General features: G+C 47.4%; 2 protein-coding genes and 1 pseudogene across 2 annotated transcripts; 2 read left to right on the top strand and 1 right to left on the bottom strand.

Annotated features, from left to right (window-relative positions):
• Nucleotides 1-7: 7 nt before the first annotated feature.
• On the top strand, nt 8-2,456 carry TRIAP1 (TP53 regulated inhibitor of apoptosis 1). Its single transcript, XM_004053999.4, has 2 exons — nt 8-194; nt 1,464-2,456. Exons 1-2 carry the CDS (start codon nt 48-50, stop codon nt 1,545-1,547), a joined length of 231 nt encoding a protein of 76 aa, XP_004054047.1. The 5' UTR covers nt 8-47; the 3' UTR covers nt 1,548-2,456.
• A 3,433-nt stretch (nt 2,457-5,889) lies between these two features.
• On the bottom strand, nt 5,890-8,687 carry COX6A1 (cytochrome c oxidase subunit 6A1). Its single transcript, XM_004053997.5, has 3 exons — nt 8,375-8,687; nt 8,083-8,225; nt 5,890-6,166 (listed from the first exon to the last, which is right to left on the bottom strand). The coding sequence occupies exons 1-3, from the start codon at nt 8,640-8,642 to the stop codon at nt 6,083-6,085; spliced, it is 495 nt and encodes a 164-aa protein (XP_004054045.2). The 5' UTR covers nt 8,643-8,687; the 3' UTR covers nt 5,890-6,082.
• LOC115930383 (uncharacterized) lies at nt 7,025-7,166 on the top strand (annotated as a pseudogene).
• Nucleotides 8,688-19,455: the final 10,768 nt, after the last annotated feature.

Raw genomic sequence — 19,455 nt, 5'->3', positions numbered from 1 at the left:
TGATGACATCAGAGTGCGCCGTCGTCGCCGCCGCCACCACTGTCGCCATGAACAGTGTGGGGGAGGCATGCACGGACATGAAGCGCGAGTACGACCAGTGCTTCAATCGCTGGTTCGCCGAGAAATTTCTCAAGGGGGACAGCTCCGGGGACCCGTGCACCGACCTCTTCAAGCGCTACCAGCAGTGTGTTCAGGTGAGACCTCCCGCCTCTGTTCCCAGGCCCTGCATTCTCGGCGCTGTGTCCCACCACACTCATCGTATTTTACGGGGATTGGGACTGGACTGGAAGGGTGGAGAAAAGTCGCAGTGAGGCCAGTGGCAGGAGCTCGCTCCCCTACCATCACCACCGAGGCCACTTGGGTGTCTCTCCGAATGACAAATATTGGGGCAGTGCTTTTCAAGAAGCACAGTCATATCCTTTGGTTCATTTGGTGTTCACCCTAAACTCGCAAGGTGGGCATAGTTACTCATATTTTATACATAAAAAACTAACACCCAGAAATAGGAAGTGATTAATCCGAGTTCACTAGCATCAGGTTTCCTTGATTCTTTCGCAGGTGGTGCACTTTTCCACTATTACTGCTGGGGTCTGGGCGGGATTATACTTCAGAATTCAGACTGGAGGGTCACATTTTTTTGTTGTTATAAACCCTTCGTTAGCCTGTTTCTCTCTCTTGACCAGTCCCCGCAACTGCAGCCAGGAAATGTTTATTCTGGCCCAATGGATGTGGAACTGCTTTGAATTGTAAGAACAGCACTGGGCAAAGCACTTCCAATAAGTTAACCCAACACATCCTCACGGCAATTCCCCGAGGTAGTTGCTGTCTTCATCCCATTTACAGTTAGTCACATAGCCAGTAAGTCCTGGAACCCAGATTTGAACCTAAGTCTTTCACTAACACAAAGTGATGATTATTTTTCAAATTTCACTTAATTTTAACGGTTCCCTCACAACTCCTTTTCCAGTCTCCCTCAGGTCTTACACTTGATTTATTCATTATGGTACTTCTGGTTTTTATTTATTTTTGAGGCAGAGTCTCACTCTGTCTCCCAACCTGGAGTGCAATGGCACAATCTCAGCTCACTGCAACCTCCGCCTCCCAGGTTCAAGCTATTCTCATGCCTCAGCCACCCGAGTAGCTGGGATTACAGGCATGCGCCACCATGCCCAGCTAATTTTTGTATTCTTAGTATAAACAGGGTCTCGCCATGTTGGCCAGGTTGGTCTCTAACTTCTGGCCTCAAGTGATCCACCTGCCTTGGTCTCCCAAAATGCTGCGATTATAGGCGTGAGCCACCACACCCGACTGGTACTTGTTTTTTAAAAAGTATGTGGTTTGAATCATGGTTATAAGTCTTTATAATCAGCTTGATTTTACTTTTGTACTGTCATATTTTATTTACAAAGCTTGCAACTTCAGCTTCATGTAGGTCTTTATAATGTGTTTTCTCCTCCTACCAGAAAGCAATAAAGGAGAAAGAGATTCCTATTGAAGGACTGGAGTTCATGGGCCATGGCAAAGAAAAGCCTGAAAATTCTTCTTGACCTTGACAGTCACCTTGAAGGATTTCGCAAGTCCAGAAATTGAGGACTCTGGATTTTTGTCAACTAACTCTGTGAACACAGCCATCAGATTTGATGAGGAACTTAGGAGAGAGGAGTTTTACTTCCTCCTTCGATGTTTTCCTCTCAGTTGTAAAAGATGAACTCTTTGAGATGATTTCTCACCTGCTATGGTATCTTGCAGGAACTCAGTGTGCTAAAATTGAACAATTTTTTGAGATTATGGTTGCAATACTTGGCGTGGAATCAGCTTTACATAAATATACCTTGTATACAAACAATGATAAACTAGTCAGGATGAGCAGAGCTGCCTGACCTCTTGATTTCTGCTGCGAAAGACATATACACTGTACTGGGGTCACTGTTTATGAAAGCAATTGGTTAGGACCTCTTTTTTTCCTCTCAGGGAACTAATGCTCTGAAAGGGGATCTGGGCACAACAGTTTCAGTGAGTGCTTTTGAGCACACTTTTATTTTTATATAGTAACTAATGGTTAAGATTGCTGGTGGCCTGGATTAGCAAAGAGGAAGACAGCTTTTAACACAGTTCCCTGCCTTCACAAGAGGTGTCAGATTAAGATGTGAAAGCTGCAAGAATGTTGCAGTGAACACCATTTCAGAGCTCTCAGTGTGTAGTTCAGGAATTAAGATACTTGGAATAGCTGTGGAGGAAGAACCTAAATTGCAAAAATCTGCTATTGTCAGCTCTCAACCCAAGTCAGTGAATTGTCAACCTGCATATCCTAAAAATGTCAAAATGCTGCATCTGGTTAAATGTTGGGGTAGGGGGGAAGCTGAAGGTGCTCGCTTCATTTGCCTTGTTTACTCATCCTGCCCTGTAATGTCTGTAATCCTGAAGATGGAATAAATTGTAACATTTACTTTCTATCATTATTTGCCTCTGGAACTCAGTGCATTTTATGGAACTATTACCCTGTTACCCTAGAAACCTCATATATACAGTGGGGAGAGTTTTGTGTTTTGTAACTTAAAGGTGAAGAAAAAGTGACTTGTCTTAAGCTAGGTGGTACAGTATGGCAATCAGAAACCTCACTTTTTTTTTTTTGAGACAGTCTGGTTCTGTCACCCAGGCTGGAGTGCAGTGGCACAATCTTGGCTTACTGCAAACTCCACCTCCTGGGTTCCAATGATTCTCCTGCCTCAGTCTCCCAAGTAGCTGGGATTACAGGCATGCACCACCATGCCCAGCTAATTTTTGTATTTTTAGTAGAGATGGGGTTTCACCATGTTGGCTGGCCTTGAACTCTTGACCTCAGGTGATCTGCCAGTCTCGACCTCCCAAAGTGCTGGGATTACAGGCATGAGCCACTGCACCCAGCCAAAACCTCACTGATTTCTAAAATTTCCACAATAGGGTATACAAATACACTATGGTACCAAAAAAGGATCAGGAGAGCACTTACATACCTCAGAATGTCACGTAATCCCCACAATTAATTGAATAATTTGGTTTTATTAGATGCCCAAAGAAGTATGAAACTTGAATTACAGGCCGGGTATGGTGGCTCATGCCTGTAGTCTTAACACTTTGGGAAGCTGAGATGGGCGGATCACTTGAGCTCAGGAATTTGAGACCAGCCTGGGCAACATGGCGAAACTCTGTCTCTACAAAAAAATTAGCTGGGTATGGTGGTGTGTGCCTGTAGTCCCAGTTACTCTAAAGGCTGAGGTGGGAGAATTACCTGAGCCAGAGAGGTGGAGACTGGACTGAGCTGTGATTATACCACTGCACTCCAGGCTGGGTGACACAGCAAGACCCTGTCTGAAAAATAAACCAAGAAACTTGATTTATAGAAGGCCCTAATTCTATTGTCTTTTCTCCACTTTACCAATTGCTACATCATATTTAACGTGACTTGTCCTTAATGTAATTTCAAAACATTCTTCATTTATATTTTATGACTGGCTAGGTAGGGTCCATTATCCAAGGATTATAAAAGATGTTTGGAACCCAGCCAAGGGAGGCCAGGCAGCAAGCTGAAGTATAATGCATCTGTCCTAAACTCAGACTGGCCACAACCAAAACAGCTCTATAGGGACTCAGAAGTGCAGGCTGTTCTATTACAAAATGGCAAAGATAATGAGATTCTCTATTCCGTACTGTATATGCCTTACTTTTGCATTACCAGTTTAATGTAATATAATATGAAATACCTTGTTGCCTCTTGAACCTTACCACGAAAGTGTTCCTTTGAGCCTTAAGAATAAACCAGCTGGCTGGGCGTGGTGGCTTACGCCAGTAATCCCAGCACTTTGGGAGACTGAGGTGGGCAGATCACCTGAGGTTGGGAGTTTGAGACTAGCCTGACCAACATGGAGAAACCCCATCTCTACTTAAAATACAAAAAATTAGCCAGGTGTGGTGGCACATGCCTGTAATCACAGCTACTCAGGAAGGTGAGGCAGGAGAACTGCTTGAACCTGGGAGGTGGAGGTTGTGGTGGGCCAAGATCATGCCATTGCACTCCAGCCTGGGCAACAAAAGCGAAACTGTCTCAAAAAATAAAATAAAATAAAATAAAATAAACCAGCTCTGGCCAGGCACAGTGGCTCAGACCTGTAATCCTACCACTTTGGGAGGCTGAGATGGGCAGATCACCTGAGGTTAGGAGTTCAAGACCAGCCTGGCCAACACGTGAAACCTTGTCTCTACTAAAAACACAAAAAATTAGCCCAGCATGGTGGCGCATGCCTGTAGTCCCAGCTATTCGGGAGGCTGAGGCAGGAGAATCGCTTCAACCTGGGAGAAGGTTGCAGTGAACTGAGATCATGCCACTGCACTGTAGCTTGGGCAACAGAGTGAGACTCCATCTCAAAAAAAAAAGTTTTTTTTTGAGTGCAGTGGAGCGATCTGAGCTCACTGCAACCTCCGCCTCCTGGGACTACAGGTGCGTGCCACCACGCCCAGCTAATTTTTGTATTTTCAGTAGAGATGAGGTTTCACCATGTTGTCCAGGGTGGTCTTGATCCCTTAACCTCATGATCTGCCCGCCTTGGCCTCCCAAAGTGCTGGAATTACAGGTGTGAGTCACCACACCCGGCCAAAATAAAGGTTTTAAATTTTGATTGCAATTAATTGCCCTCTCAGAGTGGTTTTGTAACTACTACTACTACCATTTACTATCCACTAAAACAGGATAGTTTTAATTCCACAGAAAAGCCAATAAGCAGAAATGTGTCACACTCCCTTTGTTCCTCTTAAGATTTCCGACCCTACCAGCCCTGAAGGAGATTACCTCAAAGTAAGAACTTGACACGTTCGAGGCCAGGCGCGGTGGCTCACGCCTGTAATCCCAGCACTTTGGGAGGCTGAGGCGGGTGGATCACGAGGTCAGGAGATCGAGACCATCCTGGCTAACGTGGTGAAACCCTGTCTCTACTGAAAATACAAAAAATTAGCCGGGTGTGGTGGCGGGTGCCTATAGTCCCAGCTACTCGGGAGGCTGAGGCAGGAGAATGGCGTGAACCTGGGAGGCAGAGCTTGCAGCGAGTGGAGATCGCGTCACTGCACTCCAGCCTGGGCGACAGAGAGAGACTCCGTCTCAAAAAAAAAAAAGAAAAAAAAAGAACTTGACCCGTTCAAGAAAATTATGACTACAGGGAAGATTCTGCAGTAAATGCTAGTGGAATGGGACAGGAAAAAGATGAGACCCAGATCAAGCACTTCCTCTTGAGAAATACAGATACCTCTTTCAGGTGTAAATTGCAGCCATTCTGCTAGCCATTCAATGTCTTTGATATCTCAGGCCCGTCAAGGACCAATCTTTTGTTTTTTGAGACAGAGTCTCAATCTGTTGCCCAGGCTGGAGTGCAGTGGCACGATCTTGGCTCACTGCAACCTCCACCTCCCGGGTTCAAGCCTCTACACCCAGCTATAGGAGTGCGCCACCACACCCAACTAATTTTTGTATTTTTAGTAAAGACAGGATTTCATCATGTTGGCCCAGCTGATCTCGAACTCCTGACCTCAGGTGATCTGCCAGCCTCAGCCTCCCAAAGTGCTGGGATTACAGGCATGAGCCACCGCACCTGACCAAGGACTAATCTTGATGCTTAATTAGCACCACTCCACTTGGTCCCTTTATCCACATCAGGCACAATAAACCAAGAGGGACTGTTATAAACACTTATTCAGTGGGCTGAATTGGACCTGTAACACTAAACAGCAGCCTAGACCTTCACTGTGGAAACAGAAATAACTAATGCCAATTTCTTTTCAACTTGGACACTGACTTGAAGCTCAAATGCTAATTTCTGCGAAAAAACACAACCAAAGAAAGTAACTCTCAGCTCATGACCAATCTAAGTTTAAGTTATTTATTTAAGCCATCTCCTGCCACAAGCAAAGGGATGGGAGACCAGTATACCAGTCATCATTTGATACAAGTAAAGAAGGTGAGCTTAAGGTCCCATATACTTTTTCTGGTCCATGTGCAGAGTAACGGTCCAAACCAGTGCTGTGGTCCCTGGTGCCTGGGTAGTGGTCCAGATTCTCTTTATTCATCTTCGTAGCCAGTTGGAAGTGGATTCACATGAGGGTTATGGAATAGAGTATGGTTACCATCTCCCCAGGGAAACGGCTGTGGAGTGAACATGTCAGTTAGATAATTCCAGAAAATAATTCAGAAAGAACACCGTCATGAACTGCTTGTAACAGGGTGACAGATCATATATAAAAACAAAATGGAAATTAGTCCTTTATCTACTGGCGTAGTTCCCATTATTTAAGGAGCTCTTATAACTACCAGGGGAGCCCTTAAAGTTATCCTGGCTACAGGACAGTTTTAATTCCAGAAACAAATACGGATGGCAGAAAATGCAGGCTCAAGTCAGTTACTCATCATCCTCTCCCTAGTAACTAGTATATCCAGTGCTGTGTTTATGAAAGTGTAATCCTCAAATCACCTATATCAAAATGGTGGCAGTATTAGGGGAGGGAGATGCTTAATTAAATGCAGATTTCTGGCACCATCCCAGACTTCAAACAATATCTGGGCTGGGAAACTGCAGCCCGCCCTCAATTATCTTGCCTATTACCTTTGAAAAGCATTACTTTAGGGCAACGGTCTCCAACCCAGGGTGATTTTGCCCCTCCAGGGCACACTGGGTAGTATCGGGAGACACTGTGATGGGGGCGGGGGAGGGGGAAGCGGGAGTGGAGTTGCACAGGTACTACTGCCACCTAGTGGGTACAGGCCAAGGATATGGCTAAACATTTCACAATGCACAGGATAGCCCCCCAACAAGAATTACCCAGCCCCAAATGTCAACAGTGCTGAGGTTGAGAAACCTTTACTGTTTGGCTTCTAATTGCACTGTACAAGGATGGGAGTGCCGCTCAAAGACTCAACAAATTCAGGAGTCTAGGTTAAGTTTCTACAAGGCCAGTCCTATATGGGCTAGGTGATGTAATAATAATAATAATAATTTTTTTTTTCATCGCTTCTCGGCCTTTTGGCTAAGATCAAGTATATTATTACTATTTTTTTTGAGACGGAGTTTCACTCCTGTTGCCCAGGCTGCAGTGCAATGGCTGGATCTTGGCTCACTGCAACCTCCTCCTCCTGGGTTCAACCTCCTGGATTCTCCCACCGCAGCCTCCCGAGTAGCTGGGATTACAGGCGCCCGCCACCACGCCCGGCTACTTTTTGTACTTTTAGTAGAGATAGTGTTTCGCTACGTTGACCAGGCTGGTCTTGAACTCCTGACCTCAAGCGATCCACCCGCCTTGGCCTCCCAAAGTGCTGGGATTACAGGCGTGAGCCACCGCGCATGGCCAGTATTGAAGAATCAGAATAAGCCCTTGTTAAAGATACAGCAAACAACAGAGGACACATCATTGTAATATATCTACATCAACAGCCAATGATATAACAGTCGAGAAAATAAGGTATTGGTGGGGAATAGAGAAAGCTGTCAGTCTCTTCATTATGCAACTAGTAGCTGCCAGATGCCCATGTTTTGTTGTTGTTGTTTTGTTTTGTTTTGAGACCAGAGTCTCGCTCTGTTGCCCAGGCTGGAGTGCAGTGGCACGATCTCAGCTCCCTGCAAACTCCGCCTCCTAGGTTCAAGGGATTCTCCTGCTTCAGCCTCCCATGTAGCTGCTGGGTTCACTTACGCGAACCACCTTCAGACTTTGCCACTCTAATTGGATTTCCCAAACCTCCAGGCTTTACACAAAGGACACCTGTTTCAGAACTGTCTCAGAATTAAAAAAAAAAAAAAAAAAAAAAGGTCTCAGAAGGCAGGAGGCAGGATGAATCGGAGAAAAGGGAAACTGAAGGGCACTTATTGTATGACCTTGAAGAAGAGAATTGAGACGTAATCCCAAGTGTCAGCTGTCCTTCCACAAAATGGAAGAAAATACATTTTCTGTTTGTGAGGATAAACAAGCTGTACACGCCTGGCACCCATGCCTTCAGAGAATGAAGAACTTGCACTAAGGCACACATAACGAAAAGAGAACGGACGCTTGAAGAGATGCGCAAGGGCGTACCTTGGTCCTGATGCGGAGATGGGGGTAGGCGATGAACTCGGGTCTCTCGTGCTCTCCGTGGTGCGACTTCAGGTACACATTCAGCATGCTGACTGCCACCCCGGGGAGCGCGACGAAGAAGGTGAGAGTCTTCCACATGCGAGCTGCGGAGAAGCCACAAACGTTCAGCGCCGGTATGGGGCGGGCCCGGGTCTCACTTTCCCTCCCGCAAGGCCTCGGGCCAAGGTCACAGTCCCTCCCTGTCTCGCCCGAGTGGGGCTGAGGCCCGACCCGTCGACCCCGGCCCCAGTACCTGAGCCCTCTTCGCCATGGGCGCCACTCGACATAGGCCGCCCCAGCTGTGGGCGGGACCGAGCCAGCAGCCGAGAAACCGAGGACACACCAACTACCGCCATTTTTGATCTGGACTGCCGCAGCGCCGGAAGCGGAAGTGGAATATTAGCTCTGGGGGCGGTACTACAACCTCCAAAGGAAGTTACTATTGGGCACCGCCCTCCCACTGGCATTAATCCGAGCACTATCATCCGGGACGACAGAGTCCTTGTCAAAATCCTCGGCATCTCGGGCAAGAGAGAGCATGCGCTCTGCACCTCCCTTCAGGCTTTACCGTTTCCTTCGTGCGCATGCGTGTGCCCTCCGGTCTCCCTACCGTCCCCACCTGGGCGAGGCGGAAGCTCAAGAGTGGTTTGTGCAGGGTGCCCTGGTACCTGGAATAGCTCCCTTCGTTGGAGTCCATGGACGGGCATCTGGAGGTTCTGATCCCAGACCGCCCTATCTAAAATTCCGTTCCCCTTCCTCGCCATCCTCCGACTGCGTTTTCTCATAGCACAAAACATTGCACCTTCGTCGTTATATTATTATTTTGTCTGTCTCCCCCACTAGAATATAAAGTCTGTGATATCAAGAGTTTGGCACTGCCGCATTCTCAGAATAATCTGGGAATGATGTAATTTGGAATCATACCTGGCACATACCAGATACTTGATATAAATTTGCTGAATGAATGGATGAATGAATGAATAGCAACAGAAAGTATAAAGAGCACTGAAATTGGTGCCAGCAGACCTGGATCCTAATCCTGACTCAACAATCTCATCTTTTTTTTTTTTTTTTGAGACGGAGTTTGACTCTTGTTGCTTAGGCTGGAGTGCAGCGGCGCAATCTCGGCTCACTGCAACCTCTGCATCCCAGGTTCAAACAGTTCTCCTGCCTCAGCCTCCTGAGTAGCTGGGATTACAGGCACGCACCACCAAGCCCAGCAATTTTTTTTGTATTTTTAGTAGAGACGGTGTTTCACCATGTTAGCCAGGCTGGTCTCAAACTCTTGACCTCAGGTGATCTGTCTGCCTCGGCCTCCCAAAATAGTGGGATGACAGGCATGAGCCACCGTACCCGGACAACATTCTCATCTTTTGACCTGTGGTCACACTGGCTTTCTCTTCCTTGAAATTGTGGAAACAAAAATTGACATCTGGCCGGGAGTGGTGGTTCACGCCTGTAATCCCAGCACTTTGGGATGCCGAGACTGGCTGATCACTTGACGTCAGAAGTTCGAGACCCGCCTGGCCAACATGGTGAAACCCCAACTCTACTAAAAATACAAAAATTACCTGGGCATGGTGGTGCACACCTGTAATCCCAGCTACCCGGGTGGCTGAGGCACAGGAATCGCTTGAACCTGGGAGGGCAAGTTGCAGTGAGCTGAGATCATGCCACTGCACTCCAGCCTGGGAGACAAAAAAAAAAAAAAAAAAAAATTGACATCTGTTAAATTTTGTCTACAAAATTTTTTCCTCCTTACCCCCTTCTTTCTTCCTTCGACTTGTCTAAAAGCAGCTTTAAAAATAAAACTTAAAAAAAAAGTATATAACATAAAATGACAGTAAACTTTTTTTTTTTTTTTGAAACGGAATATTGCTCTGTTGCCAGGCTGGAGGAGTGCAGTGGCGCGATCTCAGCTCACTGCAATCTCCGCCTCCCGGGTTCAAGCGATTCCCCTGCCTCAGCCTCCTGAGTAGGTGGGATTACAGGCACGCACCACCACGCCTGGCTAATTTTTTTTTTGTACTTTGGTAGAGACGGGGTTTCACCATATTGGCCAGGATGGTCTCCATCTCCTGACCTTGTGATCCGCCTTCCTCGGCCTCCCAAAGTGCTGGGATTACAGGCGTGAGCCACTGTGCCCGGCCTTTTTTTTTTCAGTAGGCCCCTTTGAGAATGTAATGAGGACCAGCGTGGTGGCTCATGGCTGTAATCCCAACACTTTGAGAGGCCGAGGCGGACAGATTGCTTGAGCTTGAGAGTTTGAGACCAGCCTGGGCAACAAAGCTTTTTTCTTTATTAGAAAAAAAAAAAGAATCTAATGAAAGCTTTGAACCCTTTCCTCTAAAAACACACCTATGTGTAAACACACAGTATAGCACACATTGTTGGGAGAATAGGTGACCATAAAATATATTTGGAAACCCCCTAAGCATCTTTATGCCTCAGATCAAGAGCTCCTGGGGGCTGCATGTAGTGGCTCATGCCTGTAATCCCAGCACTTTGGGAGTCCGAGGTGGGTGGATCACTTGAGTTCAGGAGTTTGAGACCAGCCTGACCAACATAGTGAAACCCCATCTCTACTAAAAATACAAAATTAGCCGGGCATGGTGGTACATGCCTGTAATCCCAGCTACTTGGGAGGCTGAGGCAGGAGAATCGCTTGAACCCAGGAGGCAGAGGTTGCAGTGAGCTGAGATTGCACCATTGCACTCCAATCTGGGCAACAAGAGTTGAACTCCCATCTCAAAACAAAACAAAAAAAAGGCCGGCGCTGTGGCTCATGCCTGTAATCCCAGCACTTTGGGAGGCGGAGACAGGTGGGTCACTTGAGGTCAGGAGTTCGAGACCAGCCTGGCCAACATGGTGAAACCCCGTCTCCACTAAAAATACAAAAATTATTCGGCGTCGTGGCGCAAGCCTGTAGTCCCAGCTACATGGGAGGCTGAAGCAAGAGAATCCCTTGAACCTAGGAGGCGAGGTTTGCAGTGAACTGAGATCGTGCCACTGCACTCCAGCCTGGGCGACAGAGAGAGACTCTGGTCTCAAAACAACAACAACAACAAAAAAGTCCGGGTAGGAGAACAAACAGGAACTCTAGTGTGAGAAGACTGGGTTCACATCTTGTTCCCTTACAGCCTGTGTGGCCTTGGGCAGGTTAGCTGAAACCGATGCCTTAAGGTCATGCAGTTTCATGAAGACAAAACCTTAGGATCATATTACTAGAGCTTTACAACCTGATTTAGCATGAAATCTTTCTCCAGTAGCCTACGTTTTTATACTTCACGGTGCAATCAATATCATCAAATCTGTCAAACACGTCCTCAAACACAGCCAAAGGGTATATGAGGCTCCACACTGGGGCCATACAAAGGGTCTAAGCTAGCCGGGCTTGCTTGTAGTCCTAGCTACTTGAGAGGCTGAGGCCAGAGGATCCGTTAAGCCCAGGAGTTCAAGTCCAGCCTGGGCAACATAGCAAGACACCATCTCTAAAACAAAAAGAAAAAGAAAGTGTTCAAGACAGGGATCAGGAACTCCTGGGTTCAAATCTCTGGTTTGCCACCAGCTATGCTTCCTCTTCTCTACAATAGGAATGTAATAATGTAATATGCATTTATTCATTGCTTTGTATAACAAATTTTTTTTTTGAGATGGAGTCTTGCTCTGTCACCCAAGCTGGAGTGTGGTGGCACAATCTTGGCTCACTGCAACCTCCACCTCCTGGGTTCAAGCAATTCTCCTGCCTCAGCCTCCCGAGTAGCTGGGATTACAGGCGTGCGCCACCACACGTGGCTAATTTGTGAATTTTTTAGTAGAGATGGGGCTTCACCATGTTGGCCAGGCTGGTCTCAAACTCCTGACCTCAAGTGATTCACCTGCCTCGGCCTCCCAAAGTGCTGGGATTACAAGCATGAGCCACTGCACCTAACGAGCATCCCGAGGACTACAAGTGCACACCACCTCATCCAGCTCATTTTTTTTTTTTAGAGACAGGGTCTTACTATGTTGCTCAGGCTGATCTCAAACTCCTGAGTTTAAGCGATCCTCCCACCTCAGCCTCTCAAAGTTCTGGAATTACAGGTGGCGGCCACTGTTCCTGACCCAGAGCCAGAATTTAAATCTAGAAGTCTGGCCCCAAAGCCTCCATGTTTAACCACTCTGAGATACTGCACTCTTAGCACAGTGCCTGGCACAAAATGAGTGCTCAATAATTGTTAACTGTTAGAATTATCTTGATCTAGTCCAGGTGCGATGGCTCATGCCTGTAATCCCAGCACTTTGGGAGGCCGAGGCGGGTGGATCACCTGAGGTCAGGAGTTCGAGACCAGCCTGGCCAACGTGGTGAAATCCTGTCTCTACTAAAAATACAAAAATTAGCCGGGCGTGATGGTGGGCACCTGTAATCCCAGCTACTTGGAAGGCTGAGGCAGGAGAATCGCTTGAACCTGGGAGGTGGAGGTTGCAGTGAGCAGAGATCGTGCCATTGCACTCCAGCCTGGGTGACAAGAGTGAAACTCTGTCTCGAAAAAAAAAAAAACAAACAAGGAATTATCTTGATCTGTTGAAACAAAACTACTTCAAGTTGGAACTAGTCTTAAATTTTTTGACCATAAAAGAAAAAAAAAAACAAAGAATTGTCTTGATCGAGGTGGTACAGGGTCAATAGAAGCCGATCAAAATGGCCTTTGGCTTTGGAGGGGCAGTCAGTCCAGTCAGTCTGCCCTCCTGTAGGATATGACATCTAAGTCACCTACCCTCAAATAAATGAGTGAGTCAGAGACAAGTTTGGGCTGGGATGGAAAGAGTTTTCCAGAAAGATATCTTTCCAAAAGACACCACCAGAGAGGCTGGGTGCAGTGGCTCATGACTGTAATCCCAGCACTTTGGGAGGCCAAGGCAGGCGGATCACCTGAGGTCAGGAGTTTGAGAGCAGCCTGGCCAACATGACAAAACCCCGTCTCTACTAAAAATACAAAAATTAGCTGGGTGTGGTGACACACACCTGTAATCCCAGCTACTTGGGAAGCTGAGGCATGAGAATCACTTGAACCCAGGAGGCGGAGCTCGCAGTGAGACATGATTGCACTATTGCACTCCAGCCTGGGCAACAGAGGAGACTCTGTCAAAAAAAAAAAAAAAAAAAAAAGGCCAGGCGCTGTGACTCACACCTGTAATCCCAGCACTTTGGGAGGCTGAGGCGGGTGGATCACCTGAGGTCAGGAGTTCTAGACCAGCCTGGCCAACATGGTAAAACCCCGTCTCTACTAAAAATACAAAAAAAAAAAAAAAAATTAGCCAGGCATGGTGGCAGACATCTGTAATCCCAACTGCTTGGGAGGCTGAGGCAGGAGAATCTCTTGACCTGGGAGGCAGAGGTTTCAGTGAGCCAGGATCACGCCATTGCACTCCAGCCTGGACGACAAGAGTGAAACACCGTCTTAAAAAAAATTAGCCAGGTGTGGTGGCGGGCACCTATAATCCCAGCTACTTGGGAGGCTGAAGCACAAGAATCACTTGAACCTGGGAGGTGGAGGTTGCAGTCAGCCAAGATCCAGCCTGGGCAACAGAGCCAGACTCCGTCTCAAAAAAAAAAAAAAAAAAAAAAAAAAAAAAGAAGATTTCTGACTGAAGTGCACCTAGAGGTTTGCATGGAAGACTGGGTGTGAGGGTTGGTTTCCTTGCAGTGGGAGGGGGCGGTCCAGCTGGGGTAGGCTGAATAGCGTAGCTGTGCAGGTTAGAACACTGGGTTTAGACCTTGAGCCACCCAGGTTTGAGCCTTGGCCCTAGCCCTTCCTGCTAGGAAGACCTAGAGCAATCTGCTTTACTCTGAGCCTTTCTTTCTTCATTTATAAATGGGGCTAATAACTGGATCTTCCAGAGATGTTGTGAGCTTAAATGTGTCCATGTAGGTAGAAAGCCTGACACGTGGGGGCGGGGGTGCACAGTGATAACTATTACTTATTTCTGTGTTCCTACCCCGACCTCTCAACCTTCTGCCGAGCTAGATTGTCAGCTTTAGAGGGCAGACCCCCAGTATCATCTATCTCTGTGACCCCATAGAATTTGGTGCCCAGTTATTTTTCCTTACTGGTCCCTGTTGATGCTCATACACTCATCTACACCTGAGGTTCTGCTTAGGCCAGCCCCACATGGTTCCCCACCTCTGTCTGCACACATCACACTCGGTTCTCACCTCTTCCAGGAAGCCTTTCCTGGTTACATCCTGACCCTGGCCTCTGGTCCCCCAGTGATGTTCAGCTCACTGTACCTCGTATGATGACTATTCCACTTCCTCATTCTACTTCAGGCCGCAGGAGACCCCCTCACCTTTTTTTTTTTTTTTAAGACAGAGTCTTGCACTGTCACCCAGGCTGTAGTGTAGTGACACGATCTCGACTCACTGCAACCTCCGCCTCCTGGGTTCAAGCAATTCTCCTGCCTCAGCCTTCTGAGTAGCTGGAATTACAGGCATCTGCCACCACGCCCGGCTAATTTTTGTGTTTTTAGTAGAGATGGGGTTTCACCACGTTGGCCAGGCTGGTCTCGAACTCCTGACCTCAGGTGATCTGCCCACCTCGGCCTCCCAAAGTGCTGGGATTACAGGCGTGAGCCACTGCGCCCGGTCAGGAGACCCCTTTTTTTTCGGATTCCTCTAAATTCTCTCAAAGCCTGGCACAGGCCAGGCATAACAAAATGGTTAAGAACTCAGGTTCTCAGACAAAGCTGGATTTAAGTCCACCTCTGGCTGGGTGAGGTGGCTCACACCTATAATCTCAGCACTTTGGGAGGCTGAGATAGGAGGATCACTTGAACCCTTGAGTTCAAGACCAACCTAGGCAACATGGCGAACCCCTATCTCTACAAAAAATACAGAAATTAGCTGGGCGTGGTGATGCCTGCCTGTAATCTCAGCTACTTGCGAGGCTGAGGTGGAGGATTGCTTGAGTCCAGGAAGTAGAGGTTGCAGTGAGCCAAGATCATGCCACTGCACTCCATCCTGGGCAACAGAGTGAGACCCTATCTTTTTTTTTTTTTTTTGAGACGGAGTCTCACTCTGTCACCCAGGCTGGAGTGCAGTGGCACAATCTCAGCTCACTGCAACCTCTGCCTCCCTGGTTCATGTGATTCTCCTGCCTCAGCCTCCCGAGTGGCTGGGATTACAGGCACCCACCAACTTGCCTGGCTAATTTTTGTATTTTTAGTAGAGACAGGGTTTCACCATCTTGGCCAGGCTGGTCTCGAACTCCTGACCCCGTGATCCACCTGCCTCGGCCTCCCAAAGTGCTGGGATTACAGGCGTGAGCCACCACACCCAGCCAAAACCCTATCTTAAAATATAAAAATAAATCCAGGTTCTGCTGCTATTGCTGGACAAGTAATTTTATGCTTCAGTTTCTTCATCTGCAGAATTAGGAAAATAATAGTAGCTACTGTTAGGGTTTTTGGGAGAACTGAACATGATGATGTGTGTAAAGCACTTAGCACTTTCCTCAACCTATAGCAGTGATTTGTGTTATATTATTATTAATAAACCACTATTACATTAAGTTTAAAACAAAGCAGATATATTGTATATGAAAAGGTGGTATATTGGAATGTATTGATATCGGTCCCTCTTACATTATATCTCAATAAAGCTGTTAAAAACAAGAAAGCAGGCTACAAAATATTAAATGTATACTTCTATTTTTGTAAAACACACGACAATTCTGTAAGGGCTACACTCACATGTTGACAGAAGTTATGTCTGGGCTTTAAATTTTCTTTTTAAATTTTCTACCATGAACGTATAGTACTTGTATTATAAGAACAAAAGCTTTCATCAAAAAGCAGATTATAAAGTTGCTATAGGCTAGGCGTGGTGGCTCATGCCTGTAATCGGAACACTTTGGGAGGCTGAGGCAGGAGGATTGCTTGATTCCAGGACTTTAAGACCAGCCTGGGCAACATAGGGAGATCCCATCTCTATTAAAAAAAAAAAAAGTTTTTTCTTGCATTGCTGTAAAGAAATTTTAAAAAGGTCAGGCGTGGTGACTCACACCTGGAATCCCAGCACTTTAGGAGGCCGAGGTGGGTGGATCACCTGAGGTCAGGAGCTCGATACCAGCCTGTGACTAATATGATGAAACCCTGTCTCTACTAAAAGCACAAAAATTGGCCGGGCGCGGTGGCTCACGCCTCTAATCCCAGCACTTTGGGAGGCCGAGTCGGGTGGATCACGAGGTCAGGAGATGAGACCATCCTGGCTAACACGGTGAAACCCCGTCTCTACTAAAAATACAAAAAAATTATCCCGGCGTGGTGGCGGGCGCCTGTAGTCCCACCTACTCTGTAGGCTGAGAAGAATCGCTTGAGCCCGGGAGGCAGAGGTTGCAGTGAGCCGAGATTGCGCCATTGTACTCCAGCCTGGGCAGCAAGAGCGAAACTCCGTCTCAAAAAAAAAAAAGTTTTAATCAAGTCGCTAGCAGCACTTCCGTTGCTGGTATTAGTTCCATTAGATTGTAAGCCACATGAGGGCAGGGACCCCTTCTGCCTGGAACAGAAAAGGCGCTCAGTGAACATTTACAGCAAAGCCACCGGGTGGGGCGACTCTTGACAGCCGCGTCTGCAGTACCGCTCTCGCCCAGTGGGTGGCAGGCTCCGCATGCGCGGGCGCCGCCCACGAGCCTGGCCGGAGGAGTCACGCCCGCCACCTTATACGTGGCTGTCTGGTCTCTGGATCCTTGGAGGAGGAGGGGAGGTGGAGCTTGTGCGAGGGCTGTAGAGGACCCTTCCTGGGCCTCAAGGACTCTTTTTTTTTTTTTTTTTTTTTAATAATTTTTTTAGAGACAAGGTCTCTGTCGCCCAGGCTGGAGTTCAGTGGCGCCAGGTTAGTGATCGCTTTGAGAGAAAGACCTCGGCCAGGCGCAGAGTGGCTCACGCCTGTAATCCCAGCACTTTGGGAGGCCTAGGCGGGCGGATCACCTGACGTCAGGAGTTCAAGACCAGCCTGGCCAACATGGCGAAACCCTGTCTCTACTAAAAATACAAAAATTAAACGGGCTTGGTGGCACATGCCTGTAATCCCAGCTACTCGGGAGGCTGAGGCAGGAGAATCGTGTCTGCCTCCCGGGTTCAAGCGATTCTCCTGCCTCAGCCTCTTGAGTAGCTGGGATTTACAGGCGTCCGCCACCATGCCCAGCTAATTTTGGTATTTTTAGTAGAGACCGGGTTTCACCATGTTGGCCAGGCGTGTCTGGAATTCCTGACCTCAGGTGATCCGCCTGCCTCAGCCTCCCAAAGTGCTAGGATTACAGGTGTGAGCCACCACGCCCGGCCAAGTTTTGTATTTTTTGTAGAGATGGGGTTTCACCATGTTGCCCAGGCTGGTCTCAAACTCCTGAATTCAAGTGATCCTCCTGCCTCAGCTTCCCAAAGTGTTGGGATTACAAGTGTGAGCCAGGTTGCCTGGCCAGGAGATCCTTCTAAAGTATAATCTGCCTATCCCACCATCCCTGTTTGAAACCCTGTTGCCCCCAGGATAGAACTCAAACTACTTACTCTGACCTCCAAGGTGCTAAGGAATACGATCGCTGCCTATCTCCACCATTATCCCTAGGGACACCACATCCATCCTCCGAGCTAGGCTTCCTTCTGTTTCTGAAATGTGCCAAGCCCCTTCCAACCTCAGGACCTTCGCTCAGGCGGTTCCCTGTCCCAGGACTGCTCTTCCCCCTCCCCCATTAACTTCTAAGTCGCCTGGAAAAAGCTTCACGAGAGCAGGGAGCTTGTCTGTCTTGCTGACTCCTATATCCCAACACCAAACACAGTACCTGACACAAACAAAGTGCTTAATTTTTTTTTTTTTTTTCCTGAGATAGAGTCTCAGTCTGTCACCCAGGCTGGAGTGCAGTGGCCCAATCTTGGCTCACTGCAATCTCTGTCTCCTGAGTTCAAGCAATTCTCCTGCCTCAGCCTCCCTAGTAGCTGGGATTACAGGCATGTGCCACTACACCCAGCTTTATACATATATATATATGTATCATCAAAAATATATATATATATATACACACATACATACATATACACACAAGTCAATTCTGCTTCTTTAAATTTTGACACAATGTCTGGACTCTTACAGTGCAATATAACAGGTCATGAATTATGAATTCTGTTTTTATCTAGCAGATTCATGTGCTCCACAGCTATTTTCTAAACTCCACCCAGGCAATCACCACAGTCCTGTCTACATTTCCCACGACAGTCTGCAGAGTAATAACAAACACTAATTGTTCTTAACTTTTTTTTTAAGCCAGGCGTGGTGGCTCACACCTGTAATTCCAGCACTTTCAGAGGCTGAGGTGAAAGGATTGCTTGAACCCAGGTGTTCAAGACCAGCCTGGGCAACAAAGTGAGACTCCCATCTCTACAAAAAACAAAAAAATTAGCAGGGCGTGGTGGTGAGTGCCTATAAACCCAGCTACTCAGTGGGAGGTTGAGGTGGGAGGATAATTTGAGCCCAGGAGGTCAAAGCTGCAATGAGCACCACTGCACTCCACCCTGGGGGACAGAGTGAGACCCTGTCTCAAAAAATCATTTTGGCCGGGTGCAGTGGCTCACGCCTGTAATCCCAGCATTTTAGAAGGCTGAGGCGGGTGGATCACCTGAGGTCGGGAGTTTGAGACCAGCCTGACCAGTGTGGAAAAACCCTGTCTCTACTAAAAATACAAAATTAGCCAGGCGTGGTGGCACATGCCTGTAATCCCAGCTACTAGGGAGGCTGAGGCAGAAGAATTGCTTGAACCTGGGAGGCGGAGGTCGCGGTGAGCCGAGATCGTGCCATTGCACTCCAGCCTGGGCAACAAAAGCGAAACTCCATCTCAAATAATAATAATAATAATAATAATAATAATAATTTATTATTTTTAAAAATTCTTTTTATTTATTTTTTTTTGAGATGGAGTCTTACTCTGTCACCCAGGCTGGAGTGCACTGGTGTGATCTCTACTAAAAATACAAAAATTAGCTGGGTGTGCCAGGCATGGTGGCTCACGCCTGTAATCCCAGCACTTTGGGAGGCTGAGGTGGGCGGATCACGAGGTCAGGAGATCGAGACCATCCTGGCTAACATGGTGAAACCCCGTCTCTACTAAAACTACAAAAAATTAGATGGGTGTGGTGGTGGGCGCCTGTAGTCCCAGCTACTCGGTGGGCTGAGGCAGGAGAATGGGGTGAACCTGGGAGGCAGAGCTTGCAGTGAGCTGAGATGGCACCACTGCACTCTAGCCTGGGCGACAGAGCGAGACTCTGTCTCAAAAAAAAAAAAAAAAAAAAAAAAAATTAGCCCGGTGT

The sequence above is a fragment of the Gorilla gorilla genome, chromosome 10, assembly GCF_029281585.2.
Source record: "Gorilla gorilla gorilla isolate KB3781 chromosome 10, NHGRI_mGorGor1-v2.1_pri, whole genome shotgun sequence".
Classification (NCBI taxonomy): Eukaryota; Metazoa; Chordata; class Mammalia; order Primates; family Hominidae; genus Gorilla; species Gorilla gorilla.
This window is presented reverse-complemented; position numbering and strand designations above follow the sequence as displayed.